Source organism: Polypterus senegalus, chromosome 14, assembly GCF_016835505.1.
Source record: "Polypterus senegalus isolate Bchr_013 chromosome 14, ASM1683550v1, whole genome shotgun sequence".
Taxonomy (NCBI): domain Eukaryota; kingdom Metazoa; phylum Chordata; class Cladistia; order Polypteriformes; family Polypteridae; genus Polypterus; species Polypterus senegalus.
In genome coordinates, this window is record NC_053167.1 from 44558146 (window position 1) to 44581741 (window position 23596).

General features: G+C 38.2%; 1 protein-coding gene across 1 annotated transcript in view; it reads right to left on the reverse strand.

Annotated features, from left to right (window-relative positions):
* cdh4 (cadherin 4, type 1, R-cadherin (retinal)) overlaps window positions 1-23596 on the reverse strand; it is a 1132965-nt gene that overhangs the window by 347476 nt on the left and 761893 nt on the right. The window contains exon 5 of the mRNA XM_039735522.1: window positions 6234-6416. Within this exon, the coding sequence (XP_039591456.1) occupies window positions 6234-6416 (183 nt within the window). The remainder of the gene's footprint in view (window positions 1-6233; window positions 6417-23596) is intronic.

Here is a 23596-nt window from a genome sequence, read left to right on the forward strand (position 1 = left end):
TGGGAAAAGTGGCAGTGAGCAGGCCTGGACTTAAATCTAGGACTTTGGAACTGTGAGGCAGCAATGCTAACCAGACAGCAGTGCCATTACCTGTGCCATTTTACCACAGTAAAACTAAAGCTATTAAGGACAAAAAAGCATCATCATTCACTCTCCATTTCCACTGATTTCAACAAATAGAGAGCCAATAGATCAACAATTGCAGCAGTGCAGGAAAAAACCTTGAACACAAGGAGCAATCTTCAAACCAGGGGAGTATAACGTTATAAAAAATTCAAACCAGAGTGTCTTTGGTAAGTAATCAGAAAAGTCCCATATGGCAGAACATGCAAACTTCAAACAAACAGTAAATGAGTCTTGATTTGAACCCGGGACTCTCAAACTGTGAGTCATTTGACTAAGAACTGCACAACCTGAATTAAAGGATGGTAATGCATCCTTATCTCCTACTCCAATTGCTTCTGTCTTAATGTGAACCTGGGCGGCACGATGGCACAGTGGTAGCGCTGCTGCCTTGCAGTTAGGAGACCTGGGTTTGCTTCCCGTGTCCTTCCTGTGTGGAGTTTGCATGTTCTCCCCGTGTCTGCGTGGGTTTCCTCCGGGTACTCCAGTTTCCTCCCACAATCCAAAGACATGCAGGTTAGGTGGATTAGTGAAACTAAATTGTCCCTAGTGTGTTCTTGGTGTGTGTGTGTGTGGGTGTGTGTCCTGCAGTGGGCTGGTGCCCTGCCTGGGGTTTGTTCCTGCCTTGTGCCTTGTGTTGGCTGGGGTGGGCTCCAGCAGACCCCTGTTACCCTGTGTTAGAATATAGCAGGTTGGATAATGGATAGTTGGATTAATGTGAACCTACAGTCTAATTCAATGCCAGCAGGTGGTAGTCTTAAATGACTATAGGAGGAAGAACAGTCAGCTAAACAGACCCACGTTTATTTAGGAAAACTTCTTTTAAGGGGCATAACTGCCCTGACTTCCCAGCTGAACATCACACTACACAGCAGATAATAAAATCAGTCCCAGCCTGAATCTGAACTTCAGACATAAAGATGAATCTAACAGTTACCACTGCGCTGCTTAAGCAACTCAGGCATGTCCTTCTTGATTGTTGTTTAGCCTTAGTGATTTTAAATGAAACATTGGTGCAATCGTTGTTGTTGATTTCAATTTACGCTGTGATTAGATGGGGTAGCATTTGGGTTTTGACCCTTAACGGGTTTCTTTCTATAGTCTCATCTCAAAGTAAGCTTTACTCCTGCATCCCATTCAAGGCTGGTCACTGTCATGCATCTTTGACGTCTGTTATAATGAAGCAATGGATGGATGGATGTGCTGTAGCCAGTTCTACTACACAAAGCGTTTAGCTCTATTTTTTACTATATAGTATGGTAGCCTGTACTTTTGGATTAAATGATTCAGAAACACAGAAGTAGCTGGAAGGATATGTTCAGTTTAAATCCATACAGTAGCCTGTTGTGTGACCCACAGACCACTTTCAGTAGAGAAGATCGATGTATTCTGATGCACAAAGGGAAAAGAGAACCAAGGGAGATAGAAGACAGTAACACTGACGGGGTGAATTCTGCCAAAACCTGGACTGGCCTTCTGTGCCCTCATTCAGCCTCTCACTGAGGGAAGTTTCAGTGATGTGATCTGACATACATTTGCCATTCCAGGGGGCAGCTAAATACTTTAGTGGACCAGACTGAAGAGAGGTCAGGGCATTCTTAAATATACATTTCTCAATGGATCCTACAATTAGAATTAACTTTACTGAAGTGTTTCTACTACTGTGTGTTTTAAGACGGTCTCTCCAATACATTTTTAATGTACTGTCCTCCTTAGCTAAATTGGAATTATTACATCCATTCATTTTCTGAAACTCCTTATCCAGTTTAGAGTCAATAACCAATCCCTAACCGGATGTGGTAAAATGATAATTCATAACCAATGCCATATTGAATGTCTTTTGTTTTGTTCCCTGTAGCATATTAATTGGATTGCATTTAAATCATGACATATTTCATCACGCTCAAAACTTCTAATTCACCTTAATAAAAGGACAAGTGTCTGTATGTGCGTCTGTATATCTGTGTGTTGATACTATGTCTCGGTTACATGCAATTTGATATGGGATTCGTAACATCTGTTGGACTGAAAATTTCATTTTATTACTACATGCTTTACAAAATATATTCCAACAGATGGTGCACTGCAAACATTAACACTGACTATGTCTAACAGAGAGTAACTTCCAAACAAATAGAAATCAACGTAATAAAATGACAATGAGTAAAATGTGCATCTCTGTGTTTCACTGGTTGCTAGAGTTAGAAGGAAAAATTTAAAAATAGACAAAACACGTAAAAGAAGGGACACAAAAATCAAAAATAATTTTAAAAAATTCACATAAGGGTCTAAAAATAGGATACCTGTCTTAACAGCCCATTCTGTTTTTCTGTGTTATACAGGCAGCGTGGCAGTGACTTTCTTGCACCCACATTGGCCAAGTGAACAAGATTTATACCTGTAATGCTAATGATTGATAAGTTAACAATAAGTCAACGTGAAGAATGGAAAACAAAAGCCCCAACATGACTGTGCTAGTATTGCTAAATCAGGTCAATGGAGTACTATGCGACTCTTCAATTCCACCCGGGGGAGTAAATGCGAACATTAATTTTATTTTAATTCTTTTCATTTTTATTACTATTTAATTTAATATTGTTTCTTTGTATCAGTATACTGCTGCTGGATTATGTGAATTTCCCCTTGGGATTAATAAAGTATCTATCTATCTATCTATCTATCTATCTATCTAGTGATCGCTGCCATTTTTTCACAGCAAAACACTTTGAGTATGAGAGTGATCAGTTGGACAAGCCATGCCAAGGGAAACTGGCAGAATTAGGCTGCTCTGTCCAAAGAGGAAAAGGCTGCCCCAAGGGAAAAGGATTGGGTATGTATTATTATTATACCAGACCAAATGGAGAAAAACATTTATCAAGCAACTCATCGTAGACAGGTAGCACAGCTAGTTATTAAACAAATAGTGTTCTGTCAGTGTGTATGGGTGTAACTCAGACAATTTTGAAGTCTGTCTAGGCTGAGTGGAGGCCACCTCTGATCAAATCATCACAAAAATTTTTCCAAAGCCCTAAATAAGTCTACTAGAATGAGATTGGTAAATTTTCACATGAAATGTGCCATTTCTGTTTATTGTGTTTGTTAAGAACACTAAATGCACTAGGAATATTTCTAGGCAGTGGTTTATGTTTCATTGAGAACTTTGTGTCAAATTCGGTTAAGAAAAAAACGGACCTACAACTTCTAAGGTGGTGCATCCAGATGGACAGCTCCTACTTTAAACTTCTTTTTAACATTCTGCCTTGTTGGGAATAGGAAAGAGATGAGATTTTATGGAAAGAAACATGCACTTACTAAAGTATGTGTGTGCCTGTCAGGAGTAATGCAAAATACCAACCAAATCAATAGGTTTGTGGTCCTTCACTTTACAAGATGCCTTATTTTGAGCACCTATCCCATCTACAGTGCAGTGCAAGGAGGATCTACAGCTGCAATGTCTTTTCAGTCAAACAAAGCACATTCCCTTACTGCCTGTCCCTTGAACAATCATTTAATGAAATGCCATTACAATAACACAGCAAGTGTGTATCCACACTGTTAAAACCCCCGAGCACTGATGGAGAGTGCTAGAGAGTGAATCGAGATGAAAGCCTATATGAGCCATTAGTTTTGGAGGTTTTGCAAGCTTTTGTCCATGGTGATGCTACACAGTGGGGCAATTGAGAAACAAACAGTCTGGCCTCAGGCTTAAATAAATTGGAAAATTGCTTTCTCTCCGAGTAGCACTTTAAGAACGTTAGGGGGCAATAACCCTATAGTGAAGAGTAGGTAAATGATTATACAGAATAATTGGTTCAAAGATAAATAATGTCATACAGGTTGCAATGCTGGGCTCTAATTCTGGAAATAAAGTCCATTTTTTCTGTTACTGTGAGGAAATTAAAAATCCCAAGCAAAGTAAAAAAAAAACAAAACAAAAACAAAGGAGCATTTTCCAAAAAAAGTTAATATAATACTTTAATAAACAAAAATTACAACTCTGTCACCTTTTTGAATTGGAAGCTGAAATCATCAGAAACAACCCTTAAGTTCAAGAATCACACATGTAGGGTGGAGCTGGTTGGCACATGGTGGCATCAAATGTTGTACACTGAAACTCTTTTCTGTGCTTTGGTTTTTAATCCAGAAGAAGGTTAACTCTGCTAGCTGCAACAGGTATTATCCTAATAAGGATGCCAGATGTATATTTTCTGACGAGTGTAGCCATTTTTGTGCCTCGCTGTATTTTCTGGTAATCAGTTTGGCGTTTCTTTGTGTTATAAAGTTAAATATTGAGACATCTTTTTATTTGTGCTTTTGTCTTTTACTCTGTCACCATTCTCTCGCTTCAACTTTAGAACTCTTGTTTGTTTCTTGTGAGTTTAAGAGTGCTTCAATGGGATACTATGGACTCCTCAGTCCTTTGGTAGAATGTGCCATTACTCTTCTCACAGGTCCACAGGCCAGAACAGGGTCCGAATGTTTAAGAATATCCCCAGGCTTACAGCTATCATGAAGTAGCCATTTAATTATGTAACATAGACCCCTACCCACAGTCTCTTTATGTCCTATGTCATAATTTTATATATATTTTAATATATTTTAAGTCCTATGTGTCAGATCAATGTAGACATGTCAGTTTTTATGAACCAACATGGGGATCCAAAACTGTTTTCTGCCTATGCGGAGTTCCCTGCAACTTGGGCTATTTTTGGGTAATGTTTTAAGGGTTTCCACATTTGACTGCCCTGTTTTTAACATAATAAATGGCCTATTAAAATATTTTCAAGGTAATTTGCACAAAGGCAGCTTGATGGGAAAATATGAAGGTGGGGATAAACAGTCCCCCATTATGTACTATGGCTATGTCTGGATTTTAAACCACAGGTTGCTACTTTGTTTCTTGCCTCCAAAACACAGTGTGACCCGACCATAATATATTTCATCCCTCCATCCATTATCCAACCTGCTATATCCTAATTAAAGGGTCACAGGGTCTGCTAGACCCAATCCCAGCCAACACAGGGTGCAAGGCAGGAAAGAAACCCCGGGCAGGGCGCCAGCCCACCGCAGGGCACACACACACACACACCAAGGACAATTTAGAATTGCCAATGCACCTAACTTGCATGTCTTTGGACTGTGGGAGGAAACCGGAGCACCCAGAGGAAACCCATGCAGACACGGGGAGAACATGCAAACTTCATGCAGGGAGGACCCAGGAAATGAACGCGGGTCTTCTAACTGCGAGGCAGCAGCGCTACCCACTGTGCCTGAAGTCCCTGTATACATGTGAATGTTACACCATGCATATATTTTCTATCTTGTTTCAGCCCAGAAATAACTTTCCCTATGTCATTTTCACAGGTTTTCACATGAAGTAATAAAGCAACATGCCACAGTGTACATTAAGTAACTGTGCTGCTCCCAGTGCAAAACAGCCAAAGAAAGCACAACTTTGCATACCCTTAAGAAATCTTCCTCAAATACATTCCTAAAAATCCAGCCTGGCGTATAGTCTTGTCATAGAATCACAGAAGTAGGTGTGACAACAGCTATTTAAACTAAAAGCTATGTTGTTTAACATCACACCCACATAATTTACCATTGTCACTGATTCAGTATCCAGTTTTCAGTGTTCTGGCAGCACGTAGGAGTCTGTTGAGTCTAACACTGGGGTCCAACAGGGCCGCATAAGATGTTCCTCTGCCGTCTCTATGCACAACCACTCATTTACAGAATAGGGATGTCTACCAAAATTTTAAGTTTTTTGCATTGAGTATACAATAACTGAACCTTTCTTTTCTGAATCTTCTGCTTCTATTAAAGTGGCACCACATTTAAGGATTAAGATGTGATGTAAAAAGGAAGAATGCTATATATCAGCTTTAAGATGGGTAGTAGGCCCAGAACCCCATTTCAACATTATGATTTACCCTGTCGCTTGTTTATAGAATGAGAAAAGGTCATCACCGTTTTAAGCACTGAATAAGTGACTTGTTTCACCTTAGAGAATTGCAACAGTGTTCCCCTGTTTGGATACGTAAATGTCTAGCTGAGAAAATGGAGCACTTCCAAAAATGGACACTTTGATAAGTGCATTTCATACTTACTCTGACAAGCATTTGGGGAAATGGCCCTCTGGAGTTCTCTGGCACATTGACTGGCGGGATGACCCAGTCCCGTTTCTGTCGCTTCAACCCACTGGAACGTGGCTGCTGTTTCCAAGGGAGCAATGTGTTTTCTATCTCCAGGTCTGATTCTGTGGGTGAAGTTTCATCCTCCATGCTGGTAGACTAAGGAATAATGGGAAGGGAAACAGGAACAAAAGGAAAATTTAGTTAAACTCTTGTTTGGCAAACACTATTAATGCAAATTGAACTACAGTGGAGGTTGCATTAATGCACAGTCTAGCATCCTGTGACAAGATTCATATCTGCCTTAAAAAATTAGAAATGAATTTAACAATTTCTCCAGTAAAACAGCTTTATAACACTTTATGGGCATCTTTGCTGCGTTTTAATTTACGCAAAGCTATGAACTTGTCATAGGAAAAGAGCACGCTGCATCCTAGAATTTATTAGCTTCATTAGACAAACGGCAAGCAGTGAAATATGTGCTTATCTGTAGGGCCTTGTTTAAATTTGGCTTGAAGAAATGTCACAATGTCGATGCCAGAGCGTGGCAACACAGAGAGATGTGCATCCCAACTGCAGGAGAGCTGGGCAGCAAAGGGCAACATCTGTGTGCAGAGTGGAGGTGTCTCGCAGAAATCACAATTCTGGCTTCATAATGAATTTCATAGTGAAGTACAGCATTAATTATACCATATATACTTTTTACATTATACCATCATTTACATTATTTTCTTTTAAATGGTCTAGTGACTGAGCACATAGATTTGGTCCCTCTGTCACCCTCATTACTAGTCCTAGTGATCAATGCCTATAAAGCTAACATGCCCTACACTAATTTAAGAAAAAGAAATTATAATGTTTCAAAATTACAGGAAATATTACAATAACTGCATGCTCTTTTGGGCCTACCAATAGTTTATTTAGTCATTCTTGGCCTTGAAACTGTCTTGAGTGTGTCTGCTTTCATTGTGTCCTAAGGTTTATTTCTCCCTGCCTGTGATGGGCTCCAGCGCAACACAGGAATGCGCTCAATACTGCAGGTATACAGTGGATTCAGAAAGTATGGAGACTTCTTCACTTTCGTCACACTATATTGTTTTGCAGATTGAATTCTAAAAGGATACATTAGCCATTTTTGACCTTTCAATCTACATTCAATAACCCATAATGACAAAGTGAAAACATGTTTTTAGTAAGGTTTGTAAACTTATTGAAAATTATATACTGAAATTTTTCATTTGTGTTAATATTCAAACCTTGAATTCAGTACTTTGTAGAAGATTATTTGTAGGAGCATACCTGGAGTTGGACAGTTTATCCTATTTTTCATGGCAGATCCACTCAGGCTCCATTACATTGGATGGGAAGAATCTGTAAACTGCCATCTTCTAGTTTCTCCACAGATATTCTATAGGGACTTGTCCCAAAGCCACTCCAGCATTGTCTTGGATGTATGCTTTGGGACACTGTTGTGCAAAAGGTGAGTAGTCACCCTGGTCTAAGGTTGTCTGTACACTGGACCAGGTTTTCTTCAAAGACTTCTTTCTGTTTGGCTGCATTTATCCTTTCCTCATTTCTGACCAGTCTCTCTGTCCTTTCCACTAAGAAGAACCCCAATAACAAGACACTATCACCAGCAAGCTTTACCATAGAAATGGTATTGGGTAGGTGAGGAGCAGTTCCTAGTCTTCGACATACTGCTTTGCATTCTGCCAAAAGTATTACATTTTTATCTTGGCAGACAACAGAAACTGTTTCCTCAGGCTCTTTAAACAGTCATATGCCTTTTGCTCTAGAGTGACTTCCCTCTAGACACTCCACCATAAAAATCCAAATTATGGAGTGCTGCTGAGATGTCCATCCTTTCGAGAGGTTCTTCTTCCTCCGTAGAGGACTCTCTGACCAAGGTCTTTCTTCCCTGGTGCATGTGAGACAGCTTAAGGGCTTTGGTGATAGTAATTACCCACCAGACCAGAAGCCATCACTGTGTGCTAATGCCTTGCTTTCTTCTCCTGCTGCAGAATGGATGATTGTCAGCCACTCCCTCACTAATGTCACTTCCATTGTCCATCCTCCTGGACCCACCCCTTCCTGCCTGCTTAGCCCAGAAATCCACCATTTACTCCCAGTTTAAGAATAAACTCTGGTCTTCAATGAAAATACTGCTTTTATTGTTTTTTTTGTTTTTTGACATCTAGTTATACGGGGTCACCAAGGTGGTGCCCCAACTCTTTGTTTGTCGTATGTTTTACACTGGCTACTCAGTTTGGCCAGACAGACAAATAGACAGAAGAGTCCTGGTGGTTCCAAACCTTTTTTAAAAAAAATATTGAGGCCACTGTGCTCCTGGTAACACTATAAGCTTTAGAAATCGTTTGATCCCCTTGTTCTGATCTTTTCCTTACCACAATGTGATCACGCAGGTCTACAGCGAGCTCCTTAGGCATCTTGGCTAGGTGTTAGTCCTGACATGCAGTGTGAATTGGTGGGCCGTATATACACAGGTGTGTGTCTTTCTAAATTATAACCAATCAATTCAATTTGCCACAGGGGGCTTCCAATCAAGTTCTGGACACATATCAAGAAGAATTAAAGCAAATAGGATGCACCTGGCTACAGTTAGAATTGCAACAGCACAGGGTCTGAATACTTATATGAATGAGAATTTTCAGGTTTTGATTTTTAATAAATGTGTGAACATTTGCAAAAAACAAGTTTTCATTTTGTCATTATGGGTCACTGAGTGTGGATTAATGTTCACAAATTGCAAATTGATCTATTTTAAATTAAATTGAACCTTGTTAGCCATTAAGGATGTAATGAGAAGTCAAGCAAAATGGAACCTTTTATTGGCTAGCTAAAAAGATTATAATACGGAAGCTTTCAAGGCAACATCATGCCTGAAGAAGGGGCCAGAACTGCCTCGAAAGCTTGCTTATTGTAATCTTCTTAGTTAGCCAATAAAGGGTGTTGGTTTGCTTGATGTCTCACTACGTTAAATCTACAGTACAACACAATAAAAGGTACAGAAATTGAAGGGTCTGAATGCTTCTGAACCCACTGTATATAATAACTGTAATATGGCTTAAAAATGCAGTAAGTACCAGTTTACAGCTCCACAGACATTGGTCTAAAACCCAATCTGGTCAGTGTCTGGATGCATTTAGCAAGTACAATCAATATAAATTAAACATTTCTCAAGGAATTCCAGATTCCTCCCACATTTTAAAGATATTATATTAAACTTTTGGAAATCTACTTGTATAAATAGAAATGTAAATATATTGGCTGTTTGGGCAGGCAGGGACATCTTCTTAAGCTGACATAATCGGAAGCAAAGTTTGCCCACCTAAACTACACAGTGATTTCAAAAATGGATCGGTAATGTCACACTGTGGCAGAAATATTGTCAAGAAAAAACAGACATGAAAATATGTATACCCACAGGTACTAGAAAGAAGCATGAGGAGGAGAGCAAATGCTGGCCTAATGGTGCAATGTGTTTGAATGGAAGGTGAAGCATTAGCCTCCTCTTACAGCAGTGGGTCTCAGGATGCCCCTCAAGCCTGGACTGTGCTAACAAAGGCTGACACAGGAAACACAAGAAAGGTGCCTTAACTAAAACTAGGAACTAGACTGAATCTTTTTTGTAGCCAATTCCTTTTTTTTTTTAGCTCTGACAGTTAAAAAGTGGAAATTGACCTCCAATTTAAAAAAGAAATTGCCAATCTTGAATGTTCACTCTTTTCTCGAGTGGTCAATGTAATGGTTATTTAATGTATTTCCATTTGGTATATTTATACAGTTAAATACTGTATTCAGAAATAAAGGGGTTAAAAGTAATTGTCCAGTCAAGGCACAATGCTGGTTGCAGGGTTTCCTTTCATGCAAACACATCTTTGTCTTACATGTCAGCAGCTGTGGGCAGGCTGACAGCAGTTCAGAGGGCACTGAAAAGTAAAATTGGATGATACTGTAAGACAAACGTGATACAATGTCCCACAATATTGTGAGGCCCTTTTTGGCCTCAAATGTCACCAAAATTCATTGTGTCATGAGCAATTTCAGAAAAATTAAATCAATAAAATTTAAATTAAATCAATAAAACTTCCACAATTTAAAGCAGGTTAAATATTATGTAGTGCATAATTCAGATCAAAACCTGATTAATTTGTTTTTGTATTATCTATTGTCAAAAGGAAGAAAATTAAAGAAAATACCATTATAATTCCAATTTATTTTTATATAGCACTCTTCATTGAGTTCAGGTGCAGAGTACTGTGAACAATTCTCAGTAGACATACAAGTATAGACTATACTAATTACTGAATACACATATAAATTACAGATTTGTTAAAACACACAGTAGAACCTGATTAAACTTAAATGGAAACCAACAATATCTGTCCATTAATTAACTGATGAATTATAGCCAGTTGACAATGGAGGAGATTCAAACTGCAAAAGAGAATGTGACGTTAAATAAATGGAAATGCAGATCCCAGTTTGGTAATCTTCCAGGCAGCTATTACAAGCCAGTAAACTCATCATTTGTAGGGTTAACCAAAAGAATAAGGCCAGTCCGCAGATTATTTTTATAAAAAATGTCAGTCAGTCAGTCATTATCCAACGTGCTATATCCTAACACAGGGGTCTGCTGGAGCCAATCCCAGCCAACAAAACCCAGGCAGGGCAGGCACACACACTAGGGACAATTTAGAATTGCCAATGCACCTAACCTGCATGTCTTTGGACTGTGGGAGGAAACCAGAACACCCGGAGGAAACCCACACAGACATGGGGAGAACATGCAGACTTCACGCGGGGAGGACCCAGGAAGCGAACCCAGGTCTCCTTACTGCGAGGCAGCAGCACTACCACTGCGCCACTGTGCCGCCCTATGAAAAAAGTTTTTCTTAATATTTCACATTTTTTAATTTAAAAATGATAAATATTGTTTAATATTTCGTAGAATTGGGAGTTGCTAATCAAACTCTGCTGAGGTATGGAAATAGCCAGATAAGAAAGTAAGGTCTAAAAAAATTCATAAATCTCCTCTTTCCACTTAATGCCTCCTGATTCTCTTTGCCATAAAAACTTCAGCTAATCCATAAAATAGAAACAGAAAATTCTTTTGATCACCTTTATCAAAATCCTCTTTGGAATGGAAGTCAAATCCTGCCCTTAATGAATCTGACTCAAGAGCAAGTTAACCTTCCCAAAAAAAATCCTAATGCAGAGTTCTTGATATTATACAGTATATCATTATCATTATACTAAGTGTGTTTTGCATATTGGCATATATTGCACTTTGTTCTTTTGCACTATGCCCTTTAAGAATTGTGACCTTGAGGTGGTGGCTTGTGTGCCAAAATGATGGTCATGGCTATGTTGTCTAGAGTCGTTCACTGCTCTTAGGGTTATCCACAGCAGACTGGTCTAACATATAAACCAGAGAAAGAGTACTTTGATGATCTCCTAATCATGCTGGATTGGATCTCTTTGTAGGAATGTGGCAGAAGCATTAATTGTCGTTATGCAGTGAATAAATAGCTGCACAGTTGCAATGCCAAAGTGGTGGATGAGATCCTAAAAGAAATGAGGAAAGTACTGAATATTATGAGGGTATTGTGCCTAACACACCTCATCTGTGTTGCATGAAAGATGGGCTCAGCACTCCAGGACTTGCTGATGGAGTCCTCATTTTTAAAAAGGTATTGGAATGAAGACTCCATAAGACAGCCAGACCTGATATTCAGGAGAAGCAATGTGGATACAGTCCTGACTGTGGAGCAGTGGACTACCTTTTTCCTTGCACAGATATTAAGAAGTTTGTCAATTCTGTCCATAAGTGTTTTGTAGTCTTATTTTGTAGTCTTATTATCCTATATGCTGTGACACCTTGTGGCTGGTATGTCAGGAGTCTTGGTCATTTAGTACAAGTGTTGGATACCACCAAGAGTATGTTTTGTCTCCTTTCCTGTTTCCAGTTTTTGGAGATTAAGCATTTGAACAGTCTAATAGATGAACCTCTCGTCTTTGTAGATGGTGTTATCCTTTTCGACTTCTCAAATGGTTTTCTTTGCACACTGGAATTGTTCACCACTGAATGCGATGCATTTATAAGGAAAATTATTTGCACCAAAATCTAATGTGTTAACTACATTGTAATGCAATGCATATGCACACAGTGCATTTAATTTGGACGTGGTTTTATCATGTCATATTTAAAAAAAAATGTCAGCAAAATGATTGTTTGCTTTTCATTACATCTACAGTTTTATGTCAGTTTTAAAGCACAACATAAAAGCATATTGCATTTTAAATTTCATCTGTAGATCACGGTCTTAAGTAAAAGTAAGCAAGCTATTGCATTTTGCTTAGTGGCTGCTTGGAGTGTACTACATTTCCATTCATGACCACGCATTCATCACGTCAAAACTGAATGTAATCAAATTACCAATCAGTATCAAAAGGTGGGGCAAGAAGTCTTCCAGTCACAAGTCTTTTCTCCCAGCACTAAGCACTTCTAATTGAATAGGTGGAAAGAAGCTGGTGGTGTACTGTACAGGATGAATTCATTCTCTTCCATGTCGAGTGGTTGCTAGAAACGGCCAGTGTAATAGAAACTTGACTTTACGAGACAAAAATCTGCATGTTCACCCATCATTTTTCTGTATAAATAGTGACTGAATCTAAATAATTAGGAAACAACCTAGAAAACATTCTTAATCAGAATACACATATAAAACAATGCCTAAATACAGTCAGCCCTTATTTCTCCTCTGCAAACTCAGAATATTTAAAGTGGAGAAGGACCTCATGTTGTTCTTTTATTGTAGTGTGACCCAGCCTGTTATCACTTTCAGCTTCATTTCATGGTTTAGCAATTTGACAAACCAAAATTTAAAAAATTCTCCATCAGACTGCTAATCATCTAGTTAAACTATTGGCGCTGACGTAGATGATTTGGTAAGTGTGTGTCAGAGGGCAATGCTGAAAAATGCAGGAAATCATCTCAGCTGATGGCAGCCACCCTTTACTTCAGTACATCAGGGAGGATAGTTGCTTTGAACACCCTCACAAATGACTCCTGAAATTCCTTTCTCCTAAGTGCCATATATTCTTTTTAATAGGGAATATCACAGATTATAATATGAAAAAATTACAAGTATAGAGATTTTCTTTGTATCATGTAGCCATTTTAGGTAAAATGTACTATCAAATTGTAGAAAAAGTTTTTCAAATGATATAAATGTTTCTGGAATTTCTGTGTAAGTTTTTGACTTGCCTTGACTCTATTTGTTCATTTTCTTTTCTGTGTTGTTATTAGATGGAACTGAGAAGGCAAATTTCATGTTTTATTTCATCCTTAGATCACATTCAATACAGAATGTCCCAAAGAGCTGCAGTATTACAATTATTTGGATCATCAACCGGGGCTTCCATACACCAATAGTCCCCTAAATGTGGGTTGTAAATACCTGCAGATGAGGATGACAGTGCTGGCTAATGGTAAACTTTTTCATAAATCAGCCAGGACTATCAGAAGAAGAAGAATGGAATTAAGCCAAACATAACACATTAATCAGACAGCTTAACATAAGAGTAAATGTTTTCAGCGAGACCTTAAACATACTTCTCACAATTTCAGTTATTCACTTCACAATGATGAAGCCAGGCTTGCATCCAGAACCCAGATATGTTTAGAAGTGAAATGCATCCTACCCCACCAGTTGACACCCCTTGGCCCACCTTTTGATGCTGATTGGTTATTTGATTACATTCAGTTCTGCCATGATTGATGCATTGTCATGAATTGAAATGCAATACACTCAGAGCAACTGCTAACTGAAATTCAGTATATTTGTTTTGCTTTTAGAAATGAGACGCCATGTATAAACTATGAATTCAAATGCAAAACACTTTTGTATTGCATTTTAAATTCACGTAAAGATTATGTACCTCAGTGAGAATCAATCAATCATTTTGTTGTTATGTTTTTAATTATGATGCATTACAATGTAGCTAACATGTTAGTTTGCATTTAAGTTTGGCACAAATAATCTTCCATACCTGTAGGATGTGAATTAGCACCTCTGAATCTCTGATTATGGTCCTCTACTGGAAAAGACTGACTTCTCCTTTGATGTATTGTGAACAGCTGCCCTATGTCAATGCTTTGAAGTTCCTTGTGGTCTTGCTCACAACAGTGATGGCAGCTTCCACCTGCAGCTATAGACTCTTCAGTATACAAGCGACTCTACACGCTAGTGTTTAGATCTGGATGGTGTATGTGCCCCCAAAAAAAGTCTAACTGCATTCTCGTATCATTGCTTGCATATTAAAGTGTCCGCAGGCACTTTTCGTGGCATTGCACATATTTTTTGAGCATGCCTATCTGCACTCTACTTGTGACTTTACGCTGTAGGAAGTAAGTAAATAACTCAAGGTAAATAACATTCGATCTGGTTTTTATTTAAGCAACATATAAATGTTAATGTTTGGGGCACAAGCACCGTCCTTACATACACCCTGCTTTGTATGTAAGAGCCAGATTGAATGTTATTTACCTATTTACTTTTATTTACTTACTTCCTACAGCGTAAAGTCACAAGTAGAGTGCAGCGCTTCCCATGTACATATACAAAGTACAGCGATGACAAAAGTTGACCTCTGTTATAGCGCATCTATGTGAAAACAGCAGTGTCAAATGTGGGGGATGGGGGGGGTTATGGGTGTTGGGCTCGTGAACGTGGCTGACAGAATAAAACTGAATAAAAAAAAAGACAAAGCTGAACTTTACAAGAATCATAAATTACACCGGCTGTTACAGACTGGAATCAAATGTATGCTTTTATTCTAAAATAGTAAAAATACGTGCAGCTCACTTCTCAAAACGGATTCGAACCTGTGAAGTTTTTATTACAAGTCAACAGTTGATACCGTTGCGCCACCGAAGCAGTCGTAGCAAATGTTTGTCAATGTCGCACCCTAACGTGGGTTCTTTTTCTGCAGTTATATTCTTGAATAGAGGCGCACTTGTTCTGTTATATTTGTACCTTTTGTGAAAGTGTTTCTTTGATATTTGGAATTCAGGCTTTACACATTTTACATTTCATGTCTACATTTTGTCAATTATTACTAAAACATGAAAAACGTTTCTGTGTTAACAACGTTTATACATAGATTGTTGTAGACACGGAACACACATGAAATGCATGTGTTCTAAATAACGATCTAGTATTTATAAAAGGTGTCATTTTGCTTGACTTCTCACTCTACACAACTCTAAGCAACTGACATGCAGGTAAACAGACTTGAGCTGAGAAAACTGTGCAGGCTGCTTGCTGTTTTCTGCTTATCCACACATTTACAGGACAAAAGAAGCTGACGGAGAGGTGAGAAGCAATTTAGGGTGGGACGGATCTATGAGTTTTTTCGTAGGCTCTGATAATTCTAGTGTTAAAGGCTCAAATAATAGCCAGGAGATGGTGGTGTTGACTTATACTTTCTGTCTTTCTCCCTCTGCAGACTAGCAGGCTGAACTCAATACCTCTGACGTCACTTCTGGCTCCTGTGCCTCTAAACCGGCCCTTCCTGTCTCCCAAGCATATAAACTGCCATCTTGTCAGTTGTACTATGTTCTGTTTTGAGCTCCTGTCTGTAAAGACTAAAATTTTTTTCAAACCAAATTCAAGTATACACGGTTATCACAGTGATAACCCCAACATTTTACCTTTATTTATTTGTGTTTATTTCACACTATGTACCTATCAAAAAAGACAACTCAGACTCAGGGGATGCACAAACCAGTGTGTTTCTTCGTACCAGTCCCAAGCCAGGATAAATGGGGAGGGTTACGTTAGGAAGAGCATCCGGTGTAAAATTTTGCCAAATCAATATGTGGACAACAATGCAAATTTCCATACCGGATCGGTCGAGCCTTGGGTTAACAACAACCGCCACCAGTACTGTTAGCCAACAGGGTGATGACAGAAATTGGGCTACTGTTGGCTGAAGAAGAAGAAGAAGAGGGGGGAGACGTGTCCAGAGGCAAGAGGAGAGGAGGAAAGTAAAGAGAGTGGAACTGAGGGTAGGAACTTTGAATGTTGGCAGTATGACTGGTAAGGGGAGAGAGTTGAATGAGGAGATGAATGAAGGTCAGTAGGAACAAGACAGAATACATGTGTGTAAATGAGAGGGAGGTCAGTGGAATGGTGAGGATGCAGGGACTTGAGTTGGCGAAGGTGAATGAGTTTAAATACTTGGGATCAACAGTACAGAGTAATGGGGATTGTGAAAGAGAGGTGAAAAAGAGAGTGCAGGCAGAGTGGAATGGGTGGAGAAGAGTGTCAGGAGTGATTTGTGACAGACGGGTATCAGCAAGAGTGAAAGGCAAGGTCTACAGGATGGTAGTGAAACCAGCTATGTTATATAGGTTGGAGATGAAGGCAGAGCTGGAGGTGGCAGAGTTAAAGATGCTAAGATTTGCACTGGGTGTGACGAGGATGGACAGGATTAGAAATGAGTACATTAGAGGGTCAACTCAAGTTTGGATAGTTGGAAGACAAAGTCAGAGAGGCGAGATCGCGGTGGTTTAGACATGTGCAGAGGAGAGATGTTGGGTATATTGGGAGAAGGATGCTAAGGATAGAGCTGCCAGGAAAGAGGAAAAGAGAAAGACCTAAGAGAAGGTTTATGGATGTGGTGAGAGAGGACATGCAGGTAATGGGTGTAACAGAACAAGATGCAGAGGACAGAAAGATATGGAAGAAGCTAATCTGCTGTGGCAGCCCCTAATGGGAGCAACCGAAAGAAGAAGAAGATCTATCAAAAAAGACAAAATATTCAGAATGTAAGATTTTGAGTTTTAAAATTAATCACTTGGTTTGTATTTTACTTCAAGATATAGGAAAGAAAGATGTGTGTGATTCGTGTTTATAAGTATCAAATTTTAGTCATATAAATGGTGTCTCACATACTCTGTGTAGGAACCCTGTGATCATACATGACACAACTGCTCTGGCATGGAGGACTTTGTATAACCTCTAATAGGAAAATGTCTGGGGGGCCTACAATGGAGGATTTTACATGTGGTGTTTGCACCTGTTTGTTTTGTTTTTTTGGCTCTAACTGTACTACTCAGCGTCCTTTTAGTAATCAAATTGAAACAATTTAGCATTTCTTTCTGTGTTATGCCAGGCAAACTCTACTATTTATTTTCTAGGTTTATTGTGTGAGGAGCCAGAAATTTTTTTTATTTTTGGAATTTCTTTCTTTAGGAAAAAGAAACAAAAATGCTTATTTGCCTGCTTTACTTGAATGTTTTGTTAAGATAAGATAGCCATTTTAAAAAATTGGAGAAATGTGGGTAAAAATGGGCTGACCACAAACACTTAAACAATGTTAAAAGTCCTCATTAACAGAAGATTGAACATTGAATTTGCATATTACGAACTAACTAGTCAGGTACACATATTTAAAGAAATTTGGGGAACAAATGGTGTTTTATTATCTACACGAAATGGATGTTTAATGATAACATTTGAGTAGAAAAGCCTGAAAGGTGTACTTGATATATATTAAAAATAGGTGTCTGTGAACATCACTGTGATTATAATATACCAGTAATGGCACACGGCACGATAACTTGCAGTGAATACACTTGTCTTGAGCATTACTAGTTTTCATCCTCTTTCTCTGTACGTTTAGCAGTCGTTTGCACAGAGGTTGATGCACTTGCTGCTTCCTGAGCAGCTCTTCTTTTCTCCACCCTAGCGGCCTGGTTCTTCTCTTCTTTCGTCTGAATCTTTTTGTGTTAATTAAAACTGATTAAGTCAGTGTTTGTGTTGCAATTACTTAGTACGTGTTCCTTCATTTTTCACTTATGCTGGCACTTAACTCTTCAACTTGCCTCAAGAATGATTTAAGATATGAAGAGGTAGAAGAAGTGACGGCGAAGGTGGGAGGGATAAGAACGGTGCCCGTATGCATGCGCTCCCTACTGCCGAGAGTTGATTCTACAATAAAATAAAATAAAAATAAAAAGAGGAATAACCTTGGAGGTTAATCATCACCACAAAAGTGAATAGTAGACGTTACATAGTATAAGTGTGCCAAAGTTCTGGTCAATAGTTCAAATAGTTTTCAAACTACAGTTGATTTAAAATGCTAGACAGACAAACGAACAGCCACGGTAGCGTATTATATAAGAAGATAAAATAAAAATAAAAATAGGAATAACCTTGAAGGTTAATCATCACCCCGAAAGCGGATTGTAGATATCACGTAGTATATGTATACCAAATTTCAGGTCAATAGTTCAAATGGTTTGTGAGCTACAGGTGATTTAAAATCCTGGACAGACAAACGAACAGCAATGGTAGCGTATTATGTAAGAAGATAAATAAGAGTTTAATATAATTGCAAATAAAAGTATGTTTTAAGTCCAACTCTATCTATCTATCTATCTATCTATCTATCTATCTATCTATCTATCTATCTTTCTATCCCAGTAGTATCCAAATATTATAAAACTACATGGCAACTGTTCTTACGAGTTTTATTCTTCTGATGTTGGACTGGTAGTAGTCTCAGTGCTGCTTCACAGCTTAATTAATATGTTTCATAGCTGTCAGTGTGGAATTTCCACATTTTTCCTGTGCCTGCCTGGTTTTCTTATACTTTACAAATATAAATGTTTTGTTAAACTGGCCTGGAATGTGAAAGTGTGAGAGTGTAAAAGAGTGTACCCTGTGTACCCTACAGCCCTATATAGGTTTAGTGCTTGCCAACACTTGCTTTGCTTTATATTATGTTAAAATCATTACAAACTTTAAAGGAGTGAAAAACTTTGAAAACTTAAATAATAACTGCAGTGGGTTGACATCCTGCCTGGGATTTTTTCCTGCCTTGTGCCCTGTGTTGGCTGGGATTGGCTCCAGCAGTCCCCCATGACCCTGTGTTCGGATTCAGCGGGTTGGAAAATGGATGGATGGATGAGGTTAAAGTGGAACTGCCAAGTAACCTGGTGGTATATCTCTGAATGACAAGAGGGTATGGGGATTTCTAGAGAAAACCCCAAATTGTTTAATTTTAATCTTTTGAAGTTCAATATGTATGTGCAGCAGAGTATTTTTTTAATAACAGAACCATGAGACATGCAAAAAATTAAGAATATACTGTATGTCTGCTCTTGACTGGAGACATCCATGTATTTCTGTAATTGATAAATATTTGCCTAAAACGTATTAAAGTTTTCTCTTAACTCAGTGTGGTATAATGACTATGAAGTTCGTGTTAGGGTTTTAAACAGGAACTCAAAGCAAAGGCTCAGTGTGACCATCTAAGATATGTTATAATATTATGATGGTGGTGTTTAACCGTCCATCCTTTTAATTCAATTTTACATCCATTTCTAACCTATGTACTTGTATTCAGAGTCACAGATGGATGTGGGATGATTTATACTCACCAAGGACCTTAGCATGTGGGTGGAAAATCAATGTACTCATAGAACAAAACTTATGAAGTGAAGGGGAAAATATGCAAACTTCTCACAGAAACTGACCTGGCTAGGATTTGAACCCAGCCTCCAGTAGCTGTAAGCATCCATGATGGCCACTGTGCCTTCACATGTATATGAAAAGCAATGAAAATAAATAAATAAACAATTAAATAAGTAAATGAAAAGAATTTTAATAATTCATTTTGAATTTAATTCAAGAAAAGACTCAGCGTCAGTCAAGAAATACATAATAATTTCTTTGATTTTCAGGTTTAGCACTTAACTCCTTGATGACTTTGCTTTTAGTGTTGCCCATTTGAGATTATTCATCTAATTGACTAATCCTTGCCTATTTCATTGTTCCAGATTGCGTCAAGCATTTCCAACCTCTGCCATTCTCCCGCAAAAAAGAAACTAATATCATGCATATTTCATGAAAAGTGTTGAACATTCGTCACAGAGAATAACAGTCGGTCTACCCTGAAAGGTGATGGCCCGCCGTTTCATACCTTTACACTGGGGGTAGTATAATAAAGGAGACCAGGTTATTATTATTTAATTAGCAATGTAAATGGGTTTCATTCAAATGGTTTACTGTAGTATAATAAATGCTTAAGTGTGGGATGTGCATACAGGAAATACAGCTCTGGGACGTTGCTCAAAATATCGTTTTCTTGGCCATGTAAGAAGATGGGCACTATTAGGTAGTAATGTGGTATAATTTGCATGTGTGGTCAGCAATCATTAACTTGTGTTTATCTGAGCTGCAGTAATGCACTGGCCCTTTGGTGCCACAAAGGGTAGAATGGCGCTCTGAGATTGCCCATTTTAGGATCAAATTGAAAACCCACGGGCTGATAAATCTGCTAAAAACCAAAGCTTTCAGCAAGTATCAGCTGTTATTTTTAGGACCCCCAATCTGTAAGATTACTTCTAAGTTTTTAAAATAAAAGTAAACAAAGAGGAAATAGGAATTGAACAATGTAGAACTGAATGTTTGAGCAAGCAGTCACCAATCATGCATAGAAGTATATCAGACTTTTAGCCATTGATGCCAGCCTAGGTTCTGACTACCTGTCATACTGACCGATTCAGTACAGATACAGAAAATGAATGATGAGTTTATTGCTCTTTGCTTTATTTTATTTATGTATTTTCTATTTTGAAAGAAAAGATCAATCTCAAATTCTTCTAATACAAAAGAAGAGAAGAAATTGTGTTAGAATAGGAAAGGTATCAAATGAGGTCAAAAAAACAAAAAGAAAACCTGATGAAAAATGCGTAATTACTGTTACTGCAGAGATAGCCTCAAGGTTCTAGCAATTACAGTGTTTATTCTTCCATATTCTTCTAAAAAAAAATAAAGAAAAAAACGTTAACGCAAAAGGGCATAAGGTTTTGTGTCTTTTTAATACTCCAGGGCATAGAGAGGTTTTCTATAATTTAAAATGAAATTCTACAGAAAAATAAAGGGAATAAACAAAAAAAGGGGCAGAAAAATGGAACAGTGCTGAATGTGACGCAAAGCACAGAGTGTGTTTATTAATCGGCTTCAGCATTTGATTATTTCTTTGATTTCACAGTCTTGCAGAAAATCCGTGAATGGAAAACAGCTTGCTCTGTCTCAAGCAGAATGGCAGGGCAGAGCACAGGAATAAATGCTGGGGTCTCAGAAATAGTGATGTCATTGTGTCCACGTGGCAGAGACAGGAAATGGCAGATTTTAAAGGAAATGCAGAGTTGATGAGGTGTGCTCTGTGAAGGTAGCTATATAAGATAAGGGAAGACTGATGACTATAATGTATTATGTGAATTTCCCCTTGGGATTAATAAAGTATCTATCTATCTATCTATCTATCTATCTATCTATCTATCTATCTATCTATCTATCTATCTATAAGGAGCCAGTTCTACTTGAGAAGACAGTGTGGCATAGCATATAGGGGGCTTGATTGTACACCATGAGGTTTCCTCTCTGGTCCTGAGCAAATTGCTTAACCTACCTGATCTCCAGCGTAATTGTAAAGCACTACATTAGCACAGTGGTTAGTGCTACTGCCTCATGGATCCATTTTTAAGTGTATGAGTCAACAGTCTGTGTGGAGTTGTCAGTCACTCATTGTGTCCGTGTTGTTGTTTTTCACCACATCCCAAAGACACACGTTGTTTCTTTTTTTTTTTTTGGAAGTTCTAAATTGGCCCCACATTAACGTATGAGGCTAGCTAATAACTCAAGGAATATTTCCTGCCTTGCACCTGAAATCTTATGCTATGTGAGGCACCTTTGGAATAATAAATAGATGATTTTTTTTCTGCCACACTCACAAACCACCAAACTGGAAACTTATGGATTTTTTAATATCAGATACAATCTTAACAGAATATTTCAATGCTTGTGACATCATCAAAACCAGAGGCTTAATGCTGACAGCTCCCCATTACAATTTAATGCAATGCATTAGGGGCTCTTAATGAAAGTTTTATTTAGAGAAGTGCTTAGCTGCATCTCAGGTTAGGAGTTGGGAGCTTTGAGGGTTCTGTCTTTCGCTCGCCCTTTCCATTCCATTCTGTATATATATATTTTTCTTTTAAAATGTGATGATTCTTGTAAGCTGTACTTTTTAATATCTTCTATAGTTTTTTTTGCACAAAATAATTTTGAGGGTACATGGTATCAGTGAGCCCTATACAGAATTGCGCAGGGTTAATTTTTGCCTTGCACCAGATACTATATGGGCTGGAATTAGAAAAAGTGGGCTTTAACAAGAGAGGGGTGGATAGGCACCTCTCAAAACGTTAATGAGTGAAGATGTTGGTTAATCTAAGTTCAAGTATTTTATTGTTGTGATGGTCTTTTCCACCTGCTTTGACTGATGCAGTATTTGTATAAATAATTTATGAATTTGATGAATTGGCACCTTGTTTAGGACCGTTTCCTCCTCAAGGCCAAGTGCTGCTGGGATAGGCTTCAGTCACCAACAACCTTGAATTGGATTAAGCTGAGAATGTTTACTTATTTCATTTGGGGGATCTGTTTGGTATGATGTGGGATATTAATCATGAAATTCAGGTAAATGTCAAGAAAACAGCTCAACAAGTCGATAAAAGACCATACACTGACACTGGGGACACATATTGTCATGTCAAGGCAAGAGAAAATGCCCCATTAGTAAAGTGATGTTCACTCAAGGGCAACGGACAGGAGCAGCAGACCAGGAGAGAGACAGTGAGGTCATGATGGATTGCTGTCTGGTTATAACATCTCCTGGCCAATAGAAGGTAGTACCACTGCATATTTTCTTTTTAAAGGTGATGGGTTAGATCATTGGTCTGAGGTCACTGATCTTCTCCAGCCAATGTGATAACAGTACATGGACCCTCAGTGAAGAAAGTTGGGGGTGGGGGGTCCTCAAAGGTTATTTGGCACTGGACCCTCTAAATGTTTATTTTGTCTAGCATTCCATCAGCTTGAAGTTTTGTTTTCTTGGCCACAGCAAAACTTATCAAGATAGAATTTAGCCATTATAACAATTAGAGATTTACAACCTGCCTATGGTGCAAAGTAATTTAGTTAATGTTTAATTCAGCTTGGCACCTTCCTGTTTTTATTTGTTTATTTACTTTTTATCTTTGTAAATGCAATTTTTTCTTTACTTTTTCTAAAGCACTTTGAAAATGTGCTCTATAAATAAATGTTGTTGCTGCTCTTTTAATTCTTTACTTTTGTACTTTGTTGTGTATTTCTGTTCATTAAACATACTATTATACTTCTGCCACAATAAGAGTGCCTCCACTGTTTTTTTTTAAAGCATTTTATTGATTTTAATTA